Source organism: Miscanthus floridulus, chromosome 1, assembly GCF_019320115.1.
Source record: "Miscanthus floridulus cultivar M001 chromosome 1, ASM1932011v1, whole genome shotgun sequence".
Classification (NCBI taxonomy): Eukaryota; Viridiplantae; Streptophyta; class Magnoliopsida; order Poales; family Poaceae; genus Miscanthus; species Miscanthus floridulus.
In genome coordinates, this window is record NC_089580.1 from 74,904,877 (window position 1) to 74,927,233 (window position 22,357).

Sequence of the window (22,357 nt, forward strand, 5' to 3'; positions counted from 1 at the left end):
GGCATCACTTCCATCGCTAATTATGCGGCAACCTTCGAGGGTGCCCCCTCGGCCTCACCGACTACTTGACCAACCGAGGGCATAGGCACCACCATGGACGGTGTCAGGCTAGCTAACGAGGCTGTGACACCGGCTCTACTCTCGCTCGAAATGGGAGCGACGTCTGGTGGTGGCCCCCTCCTTGCCTAAAGGGTGACAGTCTTCTTGGGTGCCCGCGCTATGGAAGTGCCCATCTAACCCATCTCTTGACACTGCAGAAGAAACAAAAGGCATGAGTCACTATGAAAAACAGAGAAAAAATAGAGAAAAACAGAGATAACAGAGGAGTCAGCAACTTACGTTGGCGCTGTTGGGCGGTGGAGACATTTGGGGGACGAACCCCCAGTTCCCTACTCCAGCTCATCAGGGTGGGACCATTTTGAGCCCATCCCCTACTCCCTAGCCAAGGGGCTCACCTCCCTTGTATCTAGGGGCATGGCGGCGGAGCCACTCCCCTCTCTCGGCACCTCAGGCACAGTGTCAGATCCGCCCGCCCCCGCCGGCTCTTGGGGCACGGCGACGGGTCCTCCCGTCCCTACTATTTCCTAAGGCACGACAGTAGGGCCGCTCCCCCCACTGGCACCTTAGGCGTGGTGGCAGATCCACCCGCCCCTAATGTTTCTAAGGATGGGCTAGCGGTCCGGCCCGCCTCCTCCGGCCTCACGGCCGTAACTTCCCTCGCGTGGAACGGGAAGGGTCCCTGTATTAACGAGTGGGCACCTGTCAGTGCATCCTCACCTCCTAGGTCACCCCACTCGGTGTCTGTGACTACCTCATCATCTTCCTCATCATCATCATCGTCATCATCATTGTCTGACTCCTCTCCTCGCTCCCGTGCCTGCAACTTCTATAGCTTCTTCTTCCTCTTGAACTCCTTCGTCTTCTTCTACTACTCGGCCATAGTGCGATTAACCACTACCACGAGCGGGCCCTTCGGTAGTGGAGCCGAGCTATCCATGAAGACAAGTCTCTTTGGCTGGTCCTACTATCCCAATGTCAGCATCAAGGGGTCAGGAATTCAAGTAAAAAGGAGGCACGGGGAAAGAGAGCTTACGAAGTCAATGTACCCTAGTTTCAACCGCATTAGGGGGGTGCCCCTACACTAGATACATGAAATCAAGAATGATGCCGGCATCATCCTTCAAAGGCTCCATCACCTCCTTAATGAGCTATGCCACTTTAGAGGGGGAGAGCGCTTCATCAGCAAGTGCCGTCCCATCAAGGGACACTCCGGGCACCATCAGGTACAGGGGAAGCGTACGACTCATCAGCGGTGCCACTCTCTGCATATGGTAGGCACTAATGATCCCTTCATGCCCCTTTCCTTCAGAATTTAGATGGTCGCAAGATGGTCCTAGATCTTCTTCTTGTATTTATCCGAGACCCACCACATCCTCCATGATTTTGGAACCCCTTCGATGAGGCACCCGGTGAACGCTAGCAAGGGGATGGCTACGTCATCCTTGACATAGAACCAATGCGAATACCACCCCTTGTTAGAGGTCAACAGATGCATCGACGGGTACTCATTGACCCAGTTGTTGCAGAGCGAGATGCAGATGCATCCCATCGACACGCTCAGCTCTTAGTTCTTCTCCCGCTTCTTCAAGAGGATGACAGTGAAGAGATACCACCATAGATCGAAGTGGGGACTAATCCCCAAGAACCTCTCACACAGGGCGACGAACGTCACAATGTGCTAGACCCCATTAGGAGTAAGGTGCTGTAGCTCCACCTTGTAGTAATTCAGCAGCCCCTGAAGGAACTTGTGGGCGGGGGTGGCAAATCCCTGCTCGTGAAAGTGAGCAAAGGACACAATGTAGGCTTTGGGCGACGATGATGTGTCTTCATTGCTGGGCAGCCACCACTCCCCAGTGGCAGTCCATGCGTAAAGAAGGCCACGACGAACGAGGCCCTCTAGGTGCTAGAGGGTGACATCAGATCTACACCACTGTTCCATTAGACGATGGGGGTGGTTGGATACGAGCTTGACGGCGGCCGTGATACGGGTGTGGGAGGCTCAGGCGATTGGCGGCGGAAGTTGTAGATGCAAAGGCGAGGAGATAAAGTATGAAACCCTAGGGGCAAACCCCTTGGTTTTATAGGGGCAATGGATGCAAGAAGGGCAAATGTCCGCCTAGATCTCCATGCCTGCCATGATATGCCACCACGTCATGTCGCGGGATATGCGCCTGTGATCCCTATCCTTTCCCACCAAAGATGCGCTGGATGTTTTGCCTTCCCAAGCAGACCAGGACTCTTTTCCCGTAGAGGGGATATGGGTCAAAAAGCATTTCTCTGGCCCGCCTAGACCTAGGAGTTCAAGGGCTAGCCAAATAGTTTCGACGGCCATCCCAACGAGGGATGGGCCTACGAGTGGCCAAAACTCAGGCGCACGAGCCTCAAGGGAGTCTCCATCAATGATCAAATCTCAACTGGGCTGACCCTAGCGAATCCCCATGAATGGGATACTAGGGTTCCCTTTAAACTTTTTAGTTGATCAAAATGCCAAATCTCATAGCCATACCTGCAAAGGGTCCGAATTACCCTCAGGGTGATTCTATCCGAATCACCCGGGGGCTACATCCAATGGGTGCGCTCACGTGCACCCTCTAGCAAATTGAAACACCCCCGAGCAATTCTATCTGAACTACCCGGGGGCTCAGGGGCAGAAGGGTCGAGATGGCGGACTAGAGGGGGGGTGAATAGTCTTTTCTAAAACTTAATCGCGTCGGCTAACCGATACAAATGCGGAATTAAAACTATCGGTCTAGCCAAGACTATACCCCACTATATATGTTCACTAGCACCTTGCAAAGATAACAATTATGCAACAAAGGTGCCAGGCTAGTTAGAGCTCTCCTAAACAATTCTAGGAGCACGGTTACACAAACCTATGCCACTAGTATTTTAAGCAACAAGAGAGCTCCTACACATGCTAGTAAGCAAAAGCACAAAGCTAACAAAGCTCACTAGCAATGCTCAATAACAAGGCAACCAATGCCTAATTAGAGAGCACAAATACTTAGCTACACAAACTAAGCAATGTGGCTAACAAGGTTACTAAAACCAAATTAGCCACGCAAGGGAGCTACTTCTATGCTACACAAGCAAGAAGGTAATTAGCAAGCTACACAAGCTATCTAATTACAAGAGCAACTACACAAGCTTAGTATGTATAAAAGTAATTGCAAGCTTGTGTAATGGGGATACAAACCAACGGGAAGAACAAGGTTGACACGATGATTTTTCTCCCAAGGTTCACGTGTTTGCCAACACGCTAGTCCCCATTGTGTCGACCACTCACTTGGTGGTTTGGCGGCTAATTAGCATCACCCGCTAAGCCCGCACGTCGGGCGCTGCAAGAACCCACCCCTTGAGTGAGGGTAGCTCAATGACACGCTTTATTAGAGTTGCTCTTCGCGGCTCCTGCGGGGCGAGCACAATGCCCCTCACAAGCACTTCTCCGGAGCGCCGCACAAGCTTCTTGCGCGCTTCGACGGAGACCACCACCAAGCTGTCTAGGAGGTGGCAACCTCCAAGAGTAACAAGCACCATCGTCTTGTAACTCGATCACCTAGTGCCACTCGATGCAACCTCACGATGCAATCGCACTAGAATCGCTCACTCACACAATCGGATGATCACTATCAAGTATGTGTGAGATGGAGGGCTCCCAAGCACTCACAAGCATGGACACTAAGTCCCCCGAGGTGCTCCGCGCCAGCCATGGCCGAAGGCCACTTCTATTTATAGCCCCAAGGGCTAAACTAGCCATTACCCCTTCACTGGGCAAAAATCGGGCCGACCGGACGCTCTGGTCGTGTTGACCGGACGCTAGACCTCAGCGTCTGGTCGCCCGCAGATGGCCACGTGTCCCGATTCCAATGGTCACTTGACCTGACTAGACACAGTAGCTTCAACTAACCGGACGCTAAACCCCCAGCGTCCGGTCGTTTCCAGTAAGGTACCCGAGGCATATTTCTTCGACCGGACATGTCCGGTCGCACGTGATCGGACGCAACCCAGCGTCTGGTCACACTCTAGCTTCTACGTCACCATACGTCAGCCTGACCGGACGCACCCTGCCAGCGTCCGGTGCTTTTAGACCCAGCGTCCGGTCAGTTGACCAATGCCAGCGTCTTCACAATCAACTCGTTTTCACTTCTAACTTCTTCACCCTTGCTCCAATGTGCTAACCATAAGAATTTGCATCCGGCGCAATAGAAAATAGGCATTCCATTTTCCCGAAAGCGCCGAATCCTGCCGAGCATCACCAAGTGTACACCACCATGTGTATGTGTGTTAGCTTTTCACAATCATTTCCCAAAGGATGTTAGCCACTCAACTTGCTACGCCACTCGATCCTAGCGACGATGCAAAGTTAGATCACTCGAGTGGCACTAGATGACCGATATGCAAACAAGTTTGCCCCTCTTGATAGTACGGCCATCTATCCTAAACCCGGTCATAAACTTCTCTACACACCTATGACCGGTGAAATAAAATGCCCTAGATTATACCTTTGCCTTGCGCATTCCATTCCATCTCCTTCAATGTCGATGCAACACATGCACCAACACAATCAACAATGATATGATCCACTTCATATCATCAAGTGATCATATTGGTTCATCGATCTTGACTTCACTTGCTCTTCACCGTTGCCATCGTCCATCGGCGCCAAGTCTTGCTCAAGCTTCACCGCCACGCGGTCCATCACTCCAAAGCCTTTGACTTGCCCTTCATGCTTGCAACCGGTCTATCAAGCCAAGTCTTGTCTTGATCTTCTCCACCTTGATCACATGACTCAATGTCATGTCTCATGTGCATTTAAGCTCCTTCATCATCACATGTGTGAGCTTTGCAACATCTCCAAGCCATTTTCACCTTCATGGCATATGTTGCTCACACACATATACTTGTGGACTAATCACTTGTGTATCTCACATAAACACAATTAGTCCACCTAGGTTGTCACTCAATTACCAAAACCAAACAGGGACCTTTCAGGGGCTAGACCCATCGAGTGCGCTCGCGTGCACCCCCTGGCGAATTGAAACACCCCCGGCCGATTCTATCCAAATCACCCGGGGGCTCAGGGGCTACACCTGTCGAGTGCGCTCACGCACACCCTCTGGCAAGTCAAATGACCCCTAGGTGATTCTGTCTAAATCACCCAAAGGCTCGGGGGCTACTGTCGGGGACCAAATTCTAGGGTACCCAAAGAGGAGGAGCTAATAGTCATCAAACGTTGATGCTTTTGAACATGCAAGAACACAACTACACTTCTTACCCATATGACTGAAGGTTGGCTATGCCTCGCCCAGCCCCAAAGGGTTGGCTCCGCCTCGCCCAACACTCGAGGGCCAGACTCCGCCTCGCCCGATGTCTGGGGGCAGACTCCACCTCACCCGATGGCTGAGGGCTGGCTTCGCCTTGCCTAACATCCAAGGGTAGGCTCTGCCTCACCCAATGTTCAAAGGGTTGGCCTCGACTTGCCCGATGTCCGAGGGCGGGCTCCGCCTAGCCTGATGTCTCGGGGCAGGCCCCGCCTCACCCGATGTCCAAGGGCAGGCTTTGCCTCGCCTAATGTCGCGGGGTAGGCCCTACCTCGCCCGACGTCTGAGGATAGGCTCTGCCTCACCCGATGTCTGAGGGTTGGCTCTGCCTCACCCGATGTCTGAGGGTTGGTTCCGCCTCGCCCGACATCCCGAGGCTAGCTCCGCCTCGCCCAACATTCGTATCCTGCTCCTACATAATGACAAGCACATGGTAAGATAGGACGCTCAAGTCAACCATAGTACTGAGGACCATGCCTTGCACGCCTGCGGGAAAGTACCACCAGGATATGACGGGACAAGCACTTTAAGCCCTTCCAGGCATGATAGAGCCTAAACAGTGTTGTAGGTGCTAACTTTTGTCTTACAATGTTGTGTGCGCCGCCATAAGCCCTCAGACGTGGATCCTAACACGAGCATACGATAACCACTACGATCCAGGAGGGAACTCACCTCATCCACAGTAATGGATGTGTGGTCACTTCCCCATCTACTTCCTATAGGGTCATGGCTCGGCACCCTAGTGCGCCACGCCACCCGCTGGGGCAGGATGGGACATGACCACTTACTGAATGAAGCCAGAGCATGGCCCTATCAAGATCAACGAATGTGATATCCCTGGCACCATCTGCCATGTCAGCGGGGCTAGCTCAGATGAAAAGGAAGACCCGACACCTTCGAAGGACCTTCTTGGCCTCTAGTTCTTCTTCTTTCTCCCATCTATAACCCCTTCTCCCCCTTGATCTATAAAAGGGAAGGCAGGGCACCCCACTAAGGGGATGGATAAATCCTACACACAATGCATCACATAACGCACAGCTGAGCAGCAACCGAACTCCCAACACCCTTTCGTCCTTTCCATCGGAGACTTGGGACATGTCTTTCTCTTGACCATTTGTACCCCCTACTACGAACCTTTTCTAGTGCTAATAACACGAGCAACAATAAACTAGATGTAGGGACATTCTGCCTAAACCAGTATAAACCTTGTGTCTTTTAGCACACCATCCAGGCCTAATGCGCAACAAATATAAATTTACTAGTTGGTGTTTATTCGAAACACCGACACTACTGTAAAGAGCTCCACTAGAATAACTTAAGTTACAAAGCAAGCTCTCAATTCTAGCTACACTAAAGAGCTTGTCACAACTAGTTTGTGGGAATATAAATGAGTAAGTGAGGTGATTATACCGCCGTGTAGTGGAGTGAACCAATCACAAGATGAATACTAACTCAATCACTGGGAGAATATCTAAGGGCAAGAGACAACCAATTTTCTCTCGACGTTCACGTGCTTGCCAACACGCTACGTCCCTATTGTGTCGACCAACACTTGGTGATTTGGTGGCTAAGAGGTGTTGCATGAACCTCATTCACACAATTGGACACCGCAAGAACCTATCCACAAGTGAGGTAACTCAATGACAAGAGCAATCCACTAGGGTTACCTTTCGGTGCTCCGTCGGGGAAGGTACAAGTCCTCTCACAATCATCGGAGATGGCCACGAACAATCACCAACTCATGTCAATTCTCCTCCGCTGCTCCAAGCCATCTAGGCGGTGGTAACCACCAAGAGCAACAAGTGAATCCCGCGGCGAAACATGAATATCAAGTGCCTCTAGATGCAATCACTCAAGCAATGCACTTGGATTCTCTTCCGATCTCATAAAGATGATGAATCAATGATGGAGATGAGTGGGAGGGCTTTGGCTAAGCTCATAAGGTTGCTATGTCAATGCAAATGGCCAAGAGAGTGAGCTTGAGCCAGCCATGGGGCTTAAATAGAGAGCCCCCACGAATAGAGCCGTTGGCTCTCTGTTCTCTAAAAAGTCGAGGCAATCGGACGCACTGGTCAGATCGACTGGACGTAGAACCCCAGCGTCCAGTCACACGATGCACGCCACGTGGCCCCTGCTTCAAATGTTGATCGCCCAATCTCAACGGTCATCAGTAAATTTAAGTTATGACCGGACGCACTATAGTGTTGGACCGGACGCACAGTGCCCAGCGTCTGGTCACTTACAGTAAGGTACTAGTCACGATCGAACGCGTCAGTTTGATCTCAACCAGACATAGGACCCTAGCGTCTGGTCACTTCTAGTAAAGTTCCACTCGTGACCGGACACGTCCGGTCCCACCTGCCCAGACTCGCCCAACGTCCAGTCACTCACCGTCTCCTCTGTGCGTCGCCACATCAGCACGACCAAATGTTGAACAGTGTTTAGCCAGAGTCCGGTCACCTACGTCTGGTCAAGAGACCAAGGGCAGCCTTCACTACGCTATGGACCGGATGCAGGACCCTAACGTCTGGTCACCACGTGACTAGCGTCTGGTGCACTCTATGAAACCTTGTCTTTTCTGTACAAGGCCCTAGTGGCACCGTCGGACCCTTGCCCCCAAGTGCTAAACACAATGTGTATCAGCTTTCTGTATGTGTGTTAGCATATTTTCACAAACATTTTCAAGGGTGTTAGAACTCCACTAGATTCTAAATGCATATGTAATGAGTTAGAGCATCTAGTGGCACTTTGATAACCACATTTCGATATGAGTTTCACCCCTCTTAATAGTATGGATATCGATCCTAAATGTGATCACACTCTCTAAGTGTCTCGATCACTAAACCAAAAAGTTCCTATAAATTTCACCTTTGCCTTGAGCCTTTTGTTTTTCTTTCTTCTTTTCCAAGTCCAAGCAGTTGATCATCACCAAGCCATCACCATCATCATGTCATGATCTTCATATGCTTAATCACTTGGAGTAGTGCTACCTATCTCATAATCACTTTGATAAACTAGGTTAGCACTTAGGGTTTCATCAATTCACCAAGACCAAACTAGAGGTTTCACCCACCACAGGTCTGCGAGCACACCCTGATGCTCCCCGCTGCTGCTGGCCCCTGCCGGCCAAGGTCGGCCGACCCCGAGCCCATCCTCACCCGTCGTCGGTCCGCTGCTGCCATGGCCGCACCACCTAGGGCCGCCTCAAGCCGAGCCGAGCTGTCCCATGGATGTGTGTGGACCCCTTGATGCTCCCTCGCTATTTCCCTGACACCGGCGACAACCTCACCGGCCGAAAATCGCCTAGCCGGCGATCCTCCTCTACCTCCTCTGTTCTGACCCATGTGAGGGACCTCACGCAACAATTGGAACAAGTGCAAGGGGGTTATCTGCAAAGTCTATTACTCATGTGAATAGTGACTAGAAGGACTATTTTGCTGGAATCTATTTTCATGGAAGTTCAGGGTCCTCGGTACAAGTTTGTTTTTCTTTTATGGCTGAAACTTTGGAAAATCATAATAAATTGTAGAAAAATCATAAAATAGCAAATGAGGACTTTTTGGAATCCTTGTAAGTTGATATACATAGTAGAGTTATAATATGATATGTGTTAGTAGAAAATTTCTGATGTTTTTATTTATTCTTATAAAGTGCTTTTAGAAATCCTTTTAAGTTGTCGGATGCATATCTTGAGTTATAGAAGTCCAAAAATAGTAATTTCATTTGTGTTAATCTTGTGATGATATGCTCTAGCTAATAAAAATATTAAACATGCTATTTGTGTACTATTTTTATAGTGTTTTGATTTAATCTTGTTAAATAGGCAATTTTAGCTTGTTTTGCTTGTTATTCTCATCTAAAGTTGTGGTACTCCAATTGCTATGAAATTTTTATGGTAGGCTATTGATGCTATATGTGTGCTGTGGTAAAAAGTTCATTTTCATTAGATGCAGTATGATTGAGTTATTGATTTAACTTGATTAATGCTTGATAAATGATTTTAAATAAGTTATAATTTTTATGTAGGTGTAAAAATGGAAAATATGGTTCCACTACCATTGTATGATGTTGTGCTACCATAATAACGTATAATATGGCTATATGTTTATAGAAAATAATGATCTTTAGATTTATCTTGTTCTTACATGTTTATTAATAATTAAGATTTATCTTTTTATAGCTATTAAATTATAAAACCTAAGCATGTAAGATTTGTACAGTAATCATGTTTTATCATCATCTATCTCACATAAAAATTTGAGTTCCAAATGAGATGTTTGCAACATCACCTATCATTAATATATAGGTTTTTATATATAGAAAAGCTAATGAAAGTTTGTTAGTAGATGCTTGTGTCTATGCCATGTAATACTTCTAATAATTGGTGCTAGGTAATGTGATTACTTGGTTATGGTTAGAAGTTGCATGGAGCTACATATATAGCAACAAAATGTTAGTTGTTAACAACATAAATGATAAATGCATATAGTTGTATTTTTGTTGTTATGGCTGCATGTATAGTTTCTGTGGTGGTGATATTTTCATGATGCAAATGATGTTTTCTATAGATATGCTGAATACAAAAGTTGTAGATAATTTTCTTATCTTGTTTGTTCTCAAATTTTATGATTTTAGGCCTGCTGGTTTAGGAGTATAGATTTTATAATTTTGCTATCAACTTTTGCATGTGCTCTAAATAGATCTGAATGATTGCTTTGGTTGACTTATTTAAACATGAAATCATGTATTGGTGATAATAGGAGAGTTGTAGTGCTTTTCCTAAGATTTCTAAAATGTCTAAGATCATTGCTTTTGGTGGTCTAGAACTCCAGTTATAGCTGTTCAAAGTGGAATGACAGATTTATGTCTAAATCTAGATAGAGATGCCTTCTTAGTGTTGTTTGACCTTATTAGCTATAGAATCATCTTAAAATTATAATGAGAAAGTTATAGATAACTTAATAATATTTCTATAAAGTTAAGAATCATGTTTGTTGAATGTCTAGAACTCCAGTTATGCATTTCTGAAGTTACTATCAGTTTTCTGTCCTTAGTTGTATAAGCTCTGTTTCATGATATATTTTGACCTTGTTATTTGTCGAATCAGCTTTTGGTGTTAATAATAAATTTTAGATAATTTCATTAACTTTCCAGAAAGTCTTGAATCACACTTTTTGCGTGCCTAGAACTCTAGGTATGATTAAAACAAGTGACTATGGCATTGTTATTCAGAATCTATGTTTGTACCTAAAATTGTTTGCTTCACCTTGCTTTGCTTTGTGTGTTGCTAAGTGTGGCTCATGCCTTTGATAGTGTTAAGTTAATATACTTAAAACCCTGTGAAACTTGTGTCATGCTTGGTGCTACCTTCCTTGCTATCCTAGCATGATAGGTTGTGAGATGTTTAATTAAGTAACATGGAGTGCTTATATATATTCGGTGTAACCTTATGCTCATCTTGAATACTTTTATGTGAGACATCTCATATTGCCATTCTTCGTATTCATGCATTTATATTGTTGCATCTCATCTAGGTATGGTAGATGCACCACGTGATGGACGTGATGTTGGAGCCAAACCCGAAGATGGAGTTTGGTGAATCCATCTAGAAGACGGAAGGACTAAGCAAGTGCCGAGATAGGAGATGCTTGCCAAGCGAGTGTCATCTAACAAACACTAACCTAGTGTTGGATCATATACAAGCCCCGAAGCATTCTAAGCCTCCTATGTTTTTTACAAATATCACTTGAGTCATTTATATTTGATGCATTGGGTTATAAGAGTTGATTGGAACCACTTGATGCATAGAACTACCTTGTCTAAAAATATACCTTGAACCCTATGTAGGTCAAAGATCGAATGTATGCTTAGCAATGTTTAGACCGGTAGAAGTCGGGTGATTTTCTGTCACCTGCGAGATATAGGTGGATACCAAAACACGGTTGGCTATATTTGCTATCGTGGAAATAACCATGTGTTGATAAATAAAAGGAGACTAGGTGGGATTGTGATAGAGAAGCAACAAGGCATGGAGGTTATGGTGCCTATTTATCCCTGTCTGTGTCGGTTAAGGACCGATTCGCTGTACGCCCTTATGTCATGTTGAACGCATGCCTAATACTTAGTTGCCTAGATAAGTCATTCCGACCACAAAGCCAAATAGCTCAACTCAGGCTGGGACCCGGTAAGTGAAAATATGCACACTGGAGGCAGTAAGGATGTGTAGGGAGCCAGTGGCGTGAGTCCAAGGGCAGACCGGGCCTGAACTTTCTAGCAGACTGGTAGTATCGCTGAGGGTGCGGCGCTGATCGGACCCGCGACTATACCTGAGTTGTACCAAAGGTGACCTAAGACTACCTTGGCGTAGGTATGTCTGGGTTTGTGTTAGAAATAACTCCCTAGCTGGTTAGAATCAATTCGAGTCGCCGTCTCTCTCTGATAGTGAGAACTTGACTAAGCAGCAGCAACGTAGCATTAATTGATAGAATTTGATGGTTATGATGAATATGAAAATGTTACACCGGCTATGGTTACTATTGCATTCTACTAAATGATATTGCATATGTTTGGCACATGTTAGTTGCTAATCTGGAGATGAATAGCTATAATTAACTTGGTTACCGAATTATAAAATGTATAGCTCAACTAGTGGCTTTTATGCAAAATATTGTCAAGCTAGCTCCACCTATAAAGCCTTGTATGATCCTTGGAGTCACTTTATTTCTGGTTTATGACGAGTAAGCCTAGTTGAGTACATTCGAGTACTTTGGGTTTATTCCACCATGTTGCAGGTGAAGTTCTCGGCCTGCTGAAGATAGTGACTAACCACCGGTGGGCTCGGTGACTCTATATTTATTTTTCATCTATATGCTTTTTATCAAAGGATGTCACTTATGCTAGCAATGTATTTGGAACTTATATTAATGTAATCATTTGAAAGCTATGTTGTTTCGCTTAACCGGTTTTGAAACCTAAACTTGTACTATTATTTGTGAACCCATTTATAATATTATTTCCGCTGCAACTCTATGTATGTGATGTGTATTTGCTTAATCATACGATCTTGGTTATGATGTTGATTTACCGAGGTCCTTCGTGACACTCGGTGGACTATCGGGTTTATATAGGTGAAAGTATGCGCGTGTCAACGTGTTTAACGAAGACAACCATACTTGATCTTGTATAAATTGAGCGGTTCTATCACACATACCATACTACTTTATTGAGAACGAGAATTAAAATAGAGATTTAATCAATATAAATATATTTAATTTAAATTATTAATCATTAATTAAACTAAAATGTTGTTTATAAAAAAATAAACTAAAGTGTTTTTACGTGGATGTTGTACAGATTTTTATTTGGATATAACCAAGTTAAAATATTTAACATTAGATATTCGAAGCTTATAAGCCATCTTATCTGATAGAGAATTTTTAAGTATTTGTTATCGAGTATAAATATAAATATTTAAATTTGTATCTATTTGAATTTTTTTGATATCCGAGAGAAATATTTGTACCATTTGCATTCTTAGGTGTGTGTATATTGTGGTACAGTATCCCGATTCAAGTGGTCATAGTAGCTTAGATACAGAATTAAACATGTTACCTATCAAGGGGGATGCAAGATTGAGTCTATTGACAAGTCATGGTGCTCAAATTAACCTAACCCAAGTGCCAACTTGAGAGAAAACTTTTCATACCACTTTCACATGGTGAGTCTTGAAGCTTGTTTTTAGTTGTGATCGATAACCCTCTAATAAGCTTTTCGTAGAGTCAAGATCGTTAAAATCAGAGTTTAGAGTAAGAAGTCATGTCTGTTTTAGCTGGCATGTGCTTGAAAATCCAGGCTTGGCCAGAATTTTCCGGCCGAGGTAAAAAATTCTAAGGGAATATTAGCTTTTCGGGCCTCGGAATTTCTGATCCTGATCGGAGTTTCCGATCCTAGACAGAAAAGTGACATAACAGCTAGCTTTTAGGGGTTGGTTATTTATACCCCCTCTCGCCTTCTCTCCATAGAGCTCCTCAATGATGAAAAACATCTCTATAGGCCAAAGAAACTCTCCCATCTCTCTTTGTGAGAAATGATTAATAATTGATTAATTCTTGTGAAATCTAGAGAGTTGGGTGAGAGATTGGGTGATTGAGAGTAAGAGAGAACAATACCACTCTTAAACAATTGTGGACTTCGTCAAGCACTTGGTGAAGTGTCTGTTACTCTTGGAGATGAAGCCTCCTAGATGACAAAGGAGTTGCATGGTGAGCTTCCATGCTTGTGGTGAGCCGCGAGAAGTTTGTGAATACCCCAATCTCACCCCCGCGAGGGAAGAGATTAAAATAATAAAGTGAGGAAAGTGGCTGAAAGAGGCCCAACTTCATTGGGAGCTCCTCAATGGAAACGTAGAGAAAATCTGAACTTCGTTAAATAAATCGGGTGTCTTTTCTACTTGTCCATGTGTTCTTGTTGTTCATGATTCATTTTTAGCGATTTGCCCCGATCCACTTGTTCTTGTGTTTTTTGTTGTAGATTTTGGGAGGAATTAACTCACTACATGTTCAACAACTCTCGATAACAAGTACGAATCGATTAAATAGGTACAATCTTTGTCGATTGTGATTTCAAATTACTTAGACCAGGATTTCTGATCTTAGGAGGTCTGAAAATTCCGAGCCTGACTAGAAATTTGGGCCTTGTTATCTAAAGTTTTATATTTTCAGGAACATCTATACTCCTCTTTAAGGTCAGCGTCAGTGGGCGTTTAATGTCCCAGTTTCTAAGGCTTTCATGTGTTGGAAACATTTTGACAAGTTTCTCTTCATGGAACTCATTCCATCCTATTTCATCATCTCTCTCTTTATTTATATTATGTCATGTCAGCTTATTTAATACCTATCAAACTCCAATAAAATCTCCACTGAAAATGATCTAAGTGACATCTTGATCATTTCATATAGCAACCCATAATTATTAATGGACTGAAGTTGCTCGAAGAGTCCGTTTGGTTCAATCGTGAGCTATAAAAAAACTAATGCGAGCTGTGAGCTGTGAAAAAGTAATGTTAAATATATGTTATGAAAATAATGTAAGCTGTTTAATGGAAACAATTATGAAACATACCATTTCTTTAGCTCCTTTGAAATATCCATAAAACATCTTTTTTTTAGGATCCCATAAAACATCTCTATATTTTCATCCATTTGGAAAAGTTGAAAGCCAAAAGTAGAGTCAAAGGTGCAACGAAAATTATACTACACGAAAACTCCTTTAAAACGGTAATTTTAGGTTCCATCCATTTATAGCGCGTTTTGTAGGAATCCAGATTCTCCAAACGTTTTAGTTCCTCATTCTTTCTAGAAACGTTTATCTGTTGAATCATAATCACTTCGTATAATCGTTTGTCTAGCTCATTGGATTCTTGAAACTAAAACTAGAATCATGCGGAACCTGATTTTAGGTGTTCTCTATACTAATGAGAATCGGTTCAAAATAATTCACCTGATTTTATCTTTGTGACGCTTGACAATAATTTTAGTTATTCTATTGAGAATCTAAGGGTCTGTTGGGTCTATCTAATTCTGATTCTCTATAGAAGCTGATTCTCTGAGGGAAGTGATTATGTGACATAAAGCGATTCTCTTTAATTCTGTAGCATAAACTCTTAAAATTATAATAGAATTATTTCACAGATTTAGAAGAAGCTATTTTTTTCAACTCGTAGCCTCTTAATTTATTTCAGAGAATCATTTGGCAGAGTTAACAGATAATCGCTTATCTCTGAAAAATTATTTGGCAAAACTCCTGCTGAATTTAGTAAAAAATCAGCTCCGAGAGCTCTGCAAAACAAGTCCTAAAACATCTCCCGCTGCTAAACACACCTTTGGTTAATGCTCACTTTTTGGTAGCAGTTTCCAGTGAGAAGAAAACAACAAAGTTTTATCATATTCGCTTGATCGTATGAGCCATAATTATTTATGATATATTATTTTTCTTTTACAGCGAATCAACGTCACCCGATTTATAAGCCAAAAGAAACGATCCGGCAAGAAGTAAAAACATACCCACACGGCCACACCACGCGCGTACGCGACATTCTCGTCTGTGCGTGTTCCTCTCGAGTCTCGGCGACGACGAAACGAACACGCCGAGTCGAGTCAGCGATGAATCCCTTCGCGAAGAAACCAACTCCGCGAGGTATAATCCATCCCCTCTTCTCCTCCCCCGCTTCTCGACAGGAATTCGATCGAATTCGGCTTTAGTTGCGCGATGCCCGCCGCGATCGTGCTTGACTTCGGTTGGTCACAGGTCGCCGCTGTGTGCCTTGATTGGTTGAATCTGAATAAATCCGTTTGCTCGGGGGGTGGGGGGGGGGGGGGGGGGGGGGGGGGGGGGGGGGGGGGGGGGGGGAGTAGGCGAGGAGCTTGGGGCTCTGCGCACCCTGGCTAACGCGGTCGTCCAGTTCTGGACTTCCGGATTCTAATTTTGGCTCTGGTTATTATGCAGAGGTGATGCGGAGCAGCAAGCGGGACCTAACGAATGCTACGCGAGGTAATTGGTCCCATCTCTGGTGGCGCGCTTATCACAGATAATGAGAATTGTTTCTGCCTTGCTTACTTACAGCATTCAGTGTTACATGTAATGAGTTCACTTTGCATCTAACACAATTATGTGAGCTGGGCAGAAACGCCTGTTCCTGCTGCTACAATTGTTCACATCAACAGTAATGTCGTAATGAAACTTTCAGGGCTCTTATTTTGAGAAAACTAGATATTAGGTGTTCTAATTTTATTAACGTTATACATGTATATACCGAAAATGTCCAATCCCTTAATCTTTTTTTCATTGAGTTTATTTATTTGAAACCGTACCTGTGAGGAGTCGAGAGTCAGCTTGAATCATGAAACATGAAGGAATATATCAGCCTGTATCTAGGCTTAGTCTGTGGTTACATGTACCATCTTCTTTTTGAACGTAATGGCAGGGGCTCTGAAGAGAGGAGGTCTATATATACAGAATTGGCAAGGGCCAACTCTTCCGCGAGCAACCCACAGGATGGGAAAGAAAAAAAAACACATAGCTCACAAAATAATGACTGTATGTTTATTTAATGCCTGGGATGTCTCATCTGCAGGGATCGAGAGGGACATTGCGTCACTACAGCAAGAGGTATGATAATTCAGTCACATTAGTGTGGTTCATAAACAAAATATCCTTATATATATTGGCGATTTAGAATTTTCCTTGTATGATCATACTTCATATTCAACTGATGCTTAGGAAGCTCTGTATGTTCTGTTGCTTAAATTATGTCTGCATCGTATCGGATCTATAAATATGTGATAATTTTATAGTCACCGCCGTTCCATTATGTGGTTCCACTATTCAATTTTGTTGTTGATGCAGTTGAATTGAGCAATAATAACAGGTTTTCAAACTTTTTTTTTTCAACTACAGGAGAAGAAACTCGTTGCTGAAATTAAAAGGACAGCAAAAACTGGCAATGAGGTTTCTACTCTTATATTATATTCGGTTTCAGCTCCTTATTTTTTTTATTTAGATCATAGAGTATGGTTTTCCTTTGCTTCTGCAGGCAGCAACAAAAATTCTAGCCCGTCAGTTGATCAGGTTAAGGCAGCAGATTTCTAATTTGCAAGGTAGCCGAGCTCAGATTCGGGGGATTGCGACACATTCTCAGGTGAAATGTTGTTCCTTCTTTTGCTTTATTCCACGTGGATTGTCAGGTTAGTTTTTTTATTTTGTGGTAAATCGTGTCCTTAGGCAATGCATGCCAACACTTCAGTGGCTACTGGTTTACAAAGTGCAAGCAAAGCAATGGGAGCTTTGAATAAGGTAATATTCTACTGAACTTTTGCGCATGCATCATTTCATATATATGTTTTTTGAAAAATCATGTATGGATTTTATACAGGAACTAACAGGGTGTATTTTACTTGTAACTTCTATTACGCCGAATACACTTTTTTAAGAATGAAATACATATGTTTTACTGAATGTGTACTTATCTATTTTGCAGCAAATGGAACCTACCAAGCAGATGAAAATAATGAAAGAATTCCAAAAGCAGTCAGCACAAATGGATATGACGGTATGCAAACTTCTCCAAAGCTTAGCAGAATGATTTCTGGCAATTATACACGTTTTACCTTTTGTTATTCTAGGGAAGTTCTTATGAATGTGATGTGTGCTTGCGCATTAATATTAAATGATGCATGTGAGGGTACACACTGATTAATCTTATGCATCGTGCAGAATGAGATGATGTCTGATTCAATTGACGATGTCTTAGACGATGACCAGGCCGAGGAAGAAACTGAAGAACTTGCTAACCAGGTTATTCGCTGTTTTTTTCCATTGTTCTTCAATGAGCCCTGTACTTTGCTTTTGATTATTCATTCTGTTTCTTGCCATTGCCTTTTAGGTTCTGGATGAGATTGGTGTAGACATTGCCTCACAGGTAGTTGAAGATGCTGATTCTTGTATGCCATATTTTATTCCTTTAATATAAACCTTTTCTATCTTTCCCCTCGTAGTTGTCCTCGGCTCCCAAAGGAAAAATTGCTGGAAAGAAGGTTCAGGTTGATGAAAGGTTTGCTCTATCCTTCACCCACAACTCTACATTGTTTATTGTTTTTCAACTTCCCTCCCCTCTTCATATGGTTACTGTATTATTTTTTCCACCTGAAATCACTACCAAAGGCCAGGATAAAAATTTAGCTCTCTGACTTATTTTTGCGTTCACTGAAATAATTAAGATATTTCTAAGGCTCTATCCCCTGTATTTAGGGGTGTTCAACAGTGGGTTGGGCAAAACCGTTGGATGCCGAAATTTAGATTAATTAGTCACATGACTATTGCTTTGATTGCTTAGCTTTCATCTCAGACAGTTTCTAATGGTTTGGAAGAAACATGGCTATTGTCTGCATTTCTTGGAAATAGCAAGCACAGGTCTGATGTAGGATTTCACATTCTTTACTTGTATTGACTTTTGAGCATTATTGGTGACATGCTGAGACATCTAGGCAACTTTCACGCACAAAAATGACTGCGCAAACATTTCTATGCCGTTTTTTATGCATCTGATTACCTTACCATTGTTTTTCTATATTTTATGATTCTTTGTACTTCTAACTAATAATAAGACTAGACTAAGCATACAAGCTGTATACCAACGATTCCTCATGCCGTCTAGTGCCAGCAAGTGCACTATTTACTTCACTGCGTACAACATGAATTGCTGGTAGCAAAGACCACACCTTTGCCATGTTACTGAACATTGTGGTCCCTTTGGGTTAAAATAAAAAAATGTTTTGCTTCTCATCTGCAGTTCGGAGTTGGAGGAACTAGAGAAGAGACTGGCTGCTCTCAAAAATCCATAAGATCTGTTTGCAGTCCTCTCTATGCACATAGCAAGCCTGCCGTGTATCTAGATTCCAAATATTCATTAGACACACAAAGTCACTGTGATTTGTATATATCAAATGGAAGATGATGGAAACCCCAATTTTTTCGGCGAATCGATGTTGCTGCAGCCCGACAGACTATCTCGCATAAGATGGGGGCTGTGCTGCCGTATTAGTGACATGATTCAGAGCAAGGGATTCCATAGTCTTGTAAAAAAGTTCGATTATTTTACCTGACAGCCTTTTGTTTTTGGTCGTTCGTTACATGACAGCGTTTTGTTTTTGAGCATTGTGGGAACTCACAGTAACGATGGCTGCACGCCAATATTTTTAAGTGTTAATGTTAACGTAAACAATGCGTCTCCATTAACCCAGGCTGTCCTTGAATGGCTTGCTTTCAGCCTTGCTGGGCATTTCGAGAGAACATTGGGACATCGCCATATGTTTTGGGTATGGCCGTATGGACATGGGAGCCAGTGTCCATCATACTGAGGGGCCGACCAAAACCCAATTATGTTTGCTATCTTCCATGCCAGATGAATACTGCATACAGCATCGTAGAGACACTGTTAGTGCAATTTCGTGCTATGCCATTTGCTGTGAGTCTCATGAAAGATTAATTGGTTGTTCATCTAGAATGGAAAAAGAAAAGGAACCAGTCCATTTTTGGCCCAATTAATCTTTTCCATTCAGCATATGCAGTTGAGACTCCAAGAAATGATAAGAAATAAGAATCGAAAAGGAAAAGATGATCTATGAATACGACAGCACCAGTGAATACGATAGCATTTGCTCTTTTAAATGCTAAGAATCTTTTCTTGTCATTTCCTCTTTGGCCCAATTAATCTTTTCATTCAGCATACCTAAAGTGATTGAGTGAATACGACACATTCAGCTCGAAGACTTCCGCGAATTTTGATGTTAGTGAAATTTTCTTAGCATTTCCTCTCTCTCTCTCTCTCTCTCTCTCTCTCTCTCTCTCTCTCTCTCTTCCATTCAGCATATGCAGTTGGGGGTCAAAATTGAACAAACGCAAGAGTTGATCGGGTGTTAATTTCCTCTTTACCCAGTTTTGGTCATGGAACTATTCCTCATTGTTAATCAACATACTCTTTTTCATCTAGAAAAGAATGCAATTCTAGATTTGAATCGAGTCAATTTTTCATAAATTTGACTAAATCTATAAAAAATAACCTTTGTGTTTTACTAAAAAATATATTCTACGATTAGTCTAATGATAGTTATAAATGCTAGCGCTTTATGTATGGATTTGGTTAAACCTGAAATTATTTGACTTAAAAAACGAGAATTGCATTCTTTTTTGGAGGAAGGATTCCATTCTTCAAAGGGTTACGTGGATTGGTACCGATATAATTTTCAAAGTTTAAGAACTACAATTATTATTCATATATTCTTAATTTTACCATTACAATTCTTTGTTTCTTTAAAATATGCCATGGTGTACGCTTGGGAAGGTCTTAGGCCCACTGCAGGCGTACATGGTGTCATTGTATTTTCATATGGACAAAATTGCCCCTCCACATTTCTCTCCGTCACTGACATGTGGACCCCACTAGTCATCTCCTTCCCCTCTTCTCCACGACTGCCTGTGCCGCCGTTGGCCCTGCCTTGTTGCTGCTGCTGCGTGCATGCACTACCGGTGGTCGGCACAACCCCCATGCGCTGGGCAAGCCGCTGCTCATAGTCAGCTCGGCGAAAGCGTGCGCCACCTCTGGCCTCCTGCCGTGCTCCCGCATGCGTGTCGCCGCTGGATACCATGGCAAGCACGAGCGCGAGTCGGATCACTAGCTCCGGCGATGACCGCACACACCTACCCGTCTCGAGCTCTATCTTCGTGAGCAGCAGCGCCGACACAGGGGTCGGCGAGTGGCGCAGCCAGATTTGACGGGTAGCAAGGCCAGTAAGCGGGGGAGCATGTAGAGGGTGGCCGCCATGGAGGGCAGTGTGTCGCCGAGGAGGGCATGGAGGGTGGTCGGGGTTAGGGAGCACATAGAGGGCTGCGGCCATGGAGGAGGGCGGTGTGTCGCTGGGGAGGAGGAAGAAGACCATGGGGGTGAAAGTGAGGGCAAAATCGACCATACACAAATACTTGGTGGTCGGATACACCTGCAGGTTGGCATAAGTCCTTCCAAGCATACACTTGCGTATTTCAAAGAATCAAAGAATTGTAATGATAAGATTCGGAATAGGCGAATAGTAATTGTCGGTGTAAAAAGTGACCAACAAGTAAATATTTGTCGTTTTGTCGTACGTTGTGATCGGATGTGGCCTAGCACTCAATGACACAGGGTTTATACCGGTTCAGGCAACGTGCCCTACGTCCAGTTTGAGTCGATCGATGACTTTATTCTTGAGCCCAGGTGCTCGAAGTTTACTGTGGGGTTACAAACGAGTGGGGGTAAGATGGGAGCGTCAGAGGTCCGGTCGGACTATGGACTGAAGGGCCAAGAGTGACGGGAGCTCCAACGTGCACTAAGTGTTCGAACGTATGCTCTGTGTAGCTTTAGAGTTCTAGAGCCATGAAGCTGTTCGAGTGCTCAGAATGTCTAAAGCTAGCAGAGAAAGTCAGAAAATGATCTGTCTGTCATCCGTCCTCCTTCTAGGAGGGAGTGCATCCCCTTTTATAGGTTAAGGGGATGGCTTTACAAGAGAGAGTGTGTGTGCTACCTAGTTTTGTTGCCCACGTCGTCGGGTACAAGACGGTTTGTCGACGTCCATAATACTGTTGATGGTTAGATGCATGTGGCAGGCTCCATCGTGTTCTTCTGGTATAGCAAATGTCGACGTCTACCATACTGTAGGATAAATGTCGGCGCCCACAACACTGTTCGTGTTCTGACATGTCAGAAAGGTTGTAAAGCACCCTTTCTGACATGGGCTGGTGGTACTGTCCTGCATGTGTGTAGGGTATGGTCCTCGGTATTGCGGTTGACTTGAGCGCCATACCTTTATCTACTCCGCCTGATTTCTTGGGTCCTCACCGAGCGGGCGTCCTCGCCCGGTCGTTCCCAGTTGGCTCCGACCGCGCCGGTCGGAGAAGAGCCGTAAGCAGAGGTTCGGTGTATTCTCGGTCGGAGAAGCTTGTCGGAGTCGAAAGCGAGCGTCGTCCCCTCCTTGGCCAGGCCTTCGGGTCGGATAAGTGGGTCGGAGTCGGAAGCGAGCATCGCCCCTCCTAGCTAGGCCTTCCGGTCGGAGAAGCGGGTCGGAGTCAGAAGCGAGCGTTGCCCCTCCCTGGCCAGGCCTTCCGGTCGGAGAAGCGGGTAGGAGTCGGAAGCCAGCGTTGCCCCTCCCTAGCCAAGCCTTTCGGTCAGAGAAGCGGGTCGGAGTTGAAAGCGAACATCGTCCCCTCCTTGACCAGGCCTTCCGGTAGGAGACTGGATTGCTCTTCCAGCCTGTCGTTAGGTATCTAGGCTGGCCCAGGAGTTACGCGTCGTTTGTAATGTCGTCTGTTGGATCGAGCTTTTGCTGAAAAGCGGATCCATTAAGGACCCCGGGTCTATGAACCCGATAGTAATGTAGTCCTCTAAACTTTAA

The 22,357-nt window shown here is 44.3% G+C and overlaps 1 protein-coding gene across 1 annotated transcript; it reads left to right on the forward strand.

Annotated features, from left to right (window-relative positions):
• The first annotated feature begins 15,428 nt into the window (after nucleotides 1-15,428).
• On the forward strand, nucleotides 15,429-19,085 carry LOC136536249 (vacuolar protein sorting-associated protein 2 homolog 3-like). The gene is made up of 11 exons (XM_066528610.1): nucleotides 15,429-15,575; nucleotides 15,885-15,929; nucleotides 16,513-16,547; nucleotides 16,836-16,886; nucleotides 16,972-17,076; nucleotides 17,160-17,231; nucleotides 17,416-17,487; nucleotides 17,652-17,732; nucleotides 17,821-17,856; nucleotides 17,933-17,988; nucleotides 18,727-19,085. The coding sequence occupies exons 1-11, from the start codon at nucleotides 15,542-15,544 to the stop codon at nucleotides 18,776-18,778; spliced, it is 639 nt and encodes a 212-aa protein (XP_066384707.1). The 5' UTR covers nucleotides 15,429-15,541; the 3' UTR covers nucleotides 18,779-19,085.
• The last annotated feature ends 3,272 nt before the right edge of the window (nucleotides 19,086-22,357 follow it).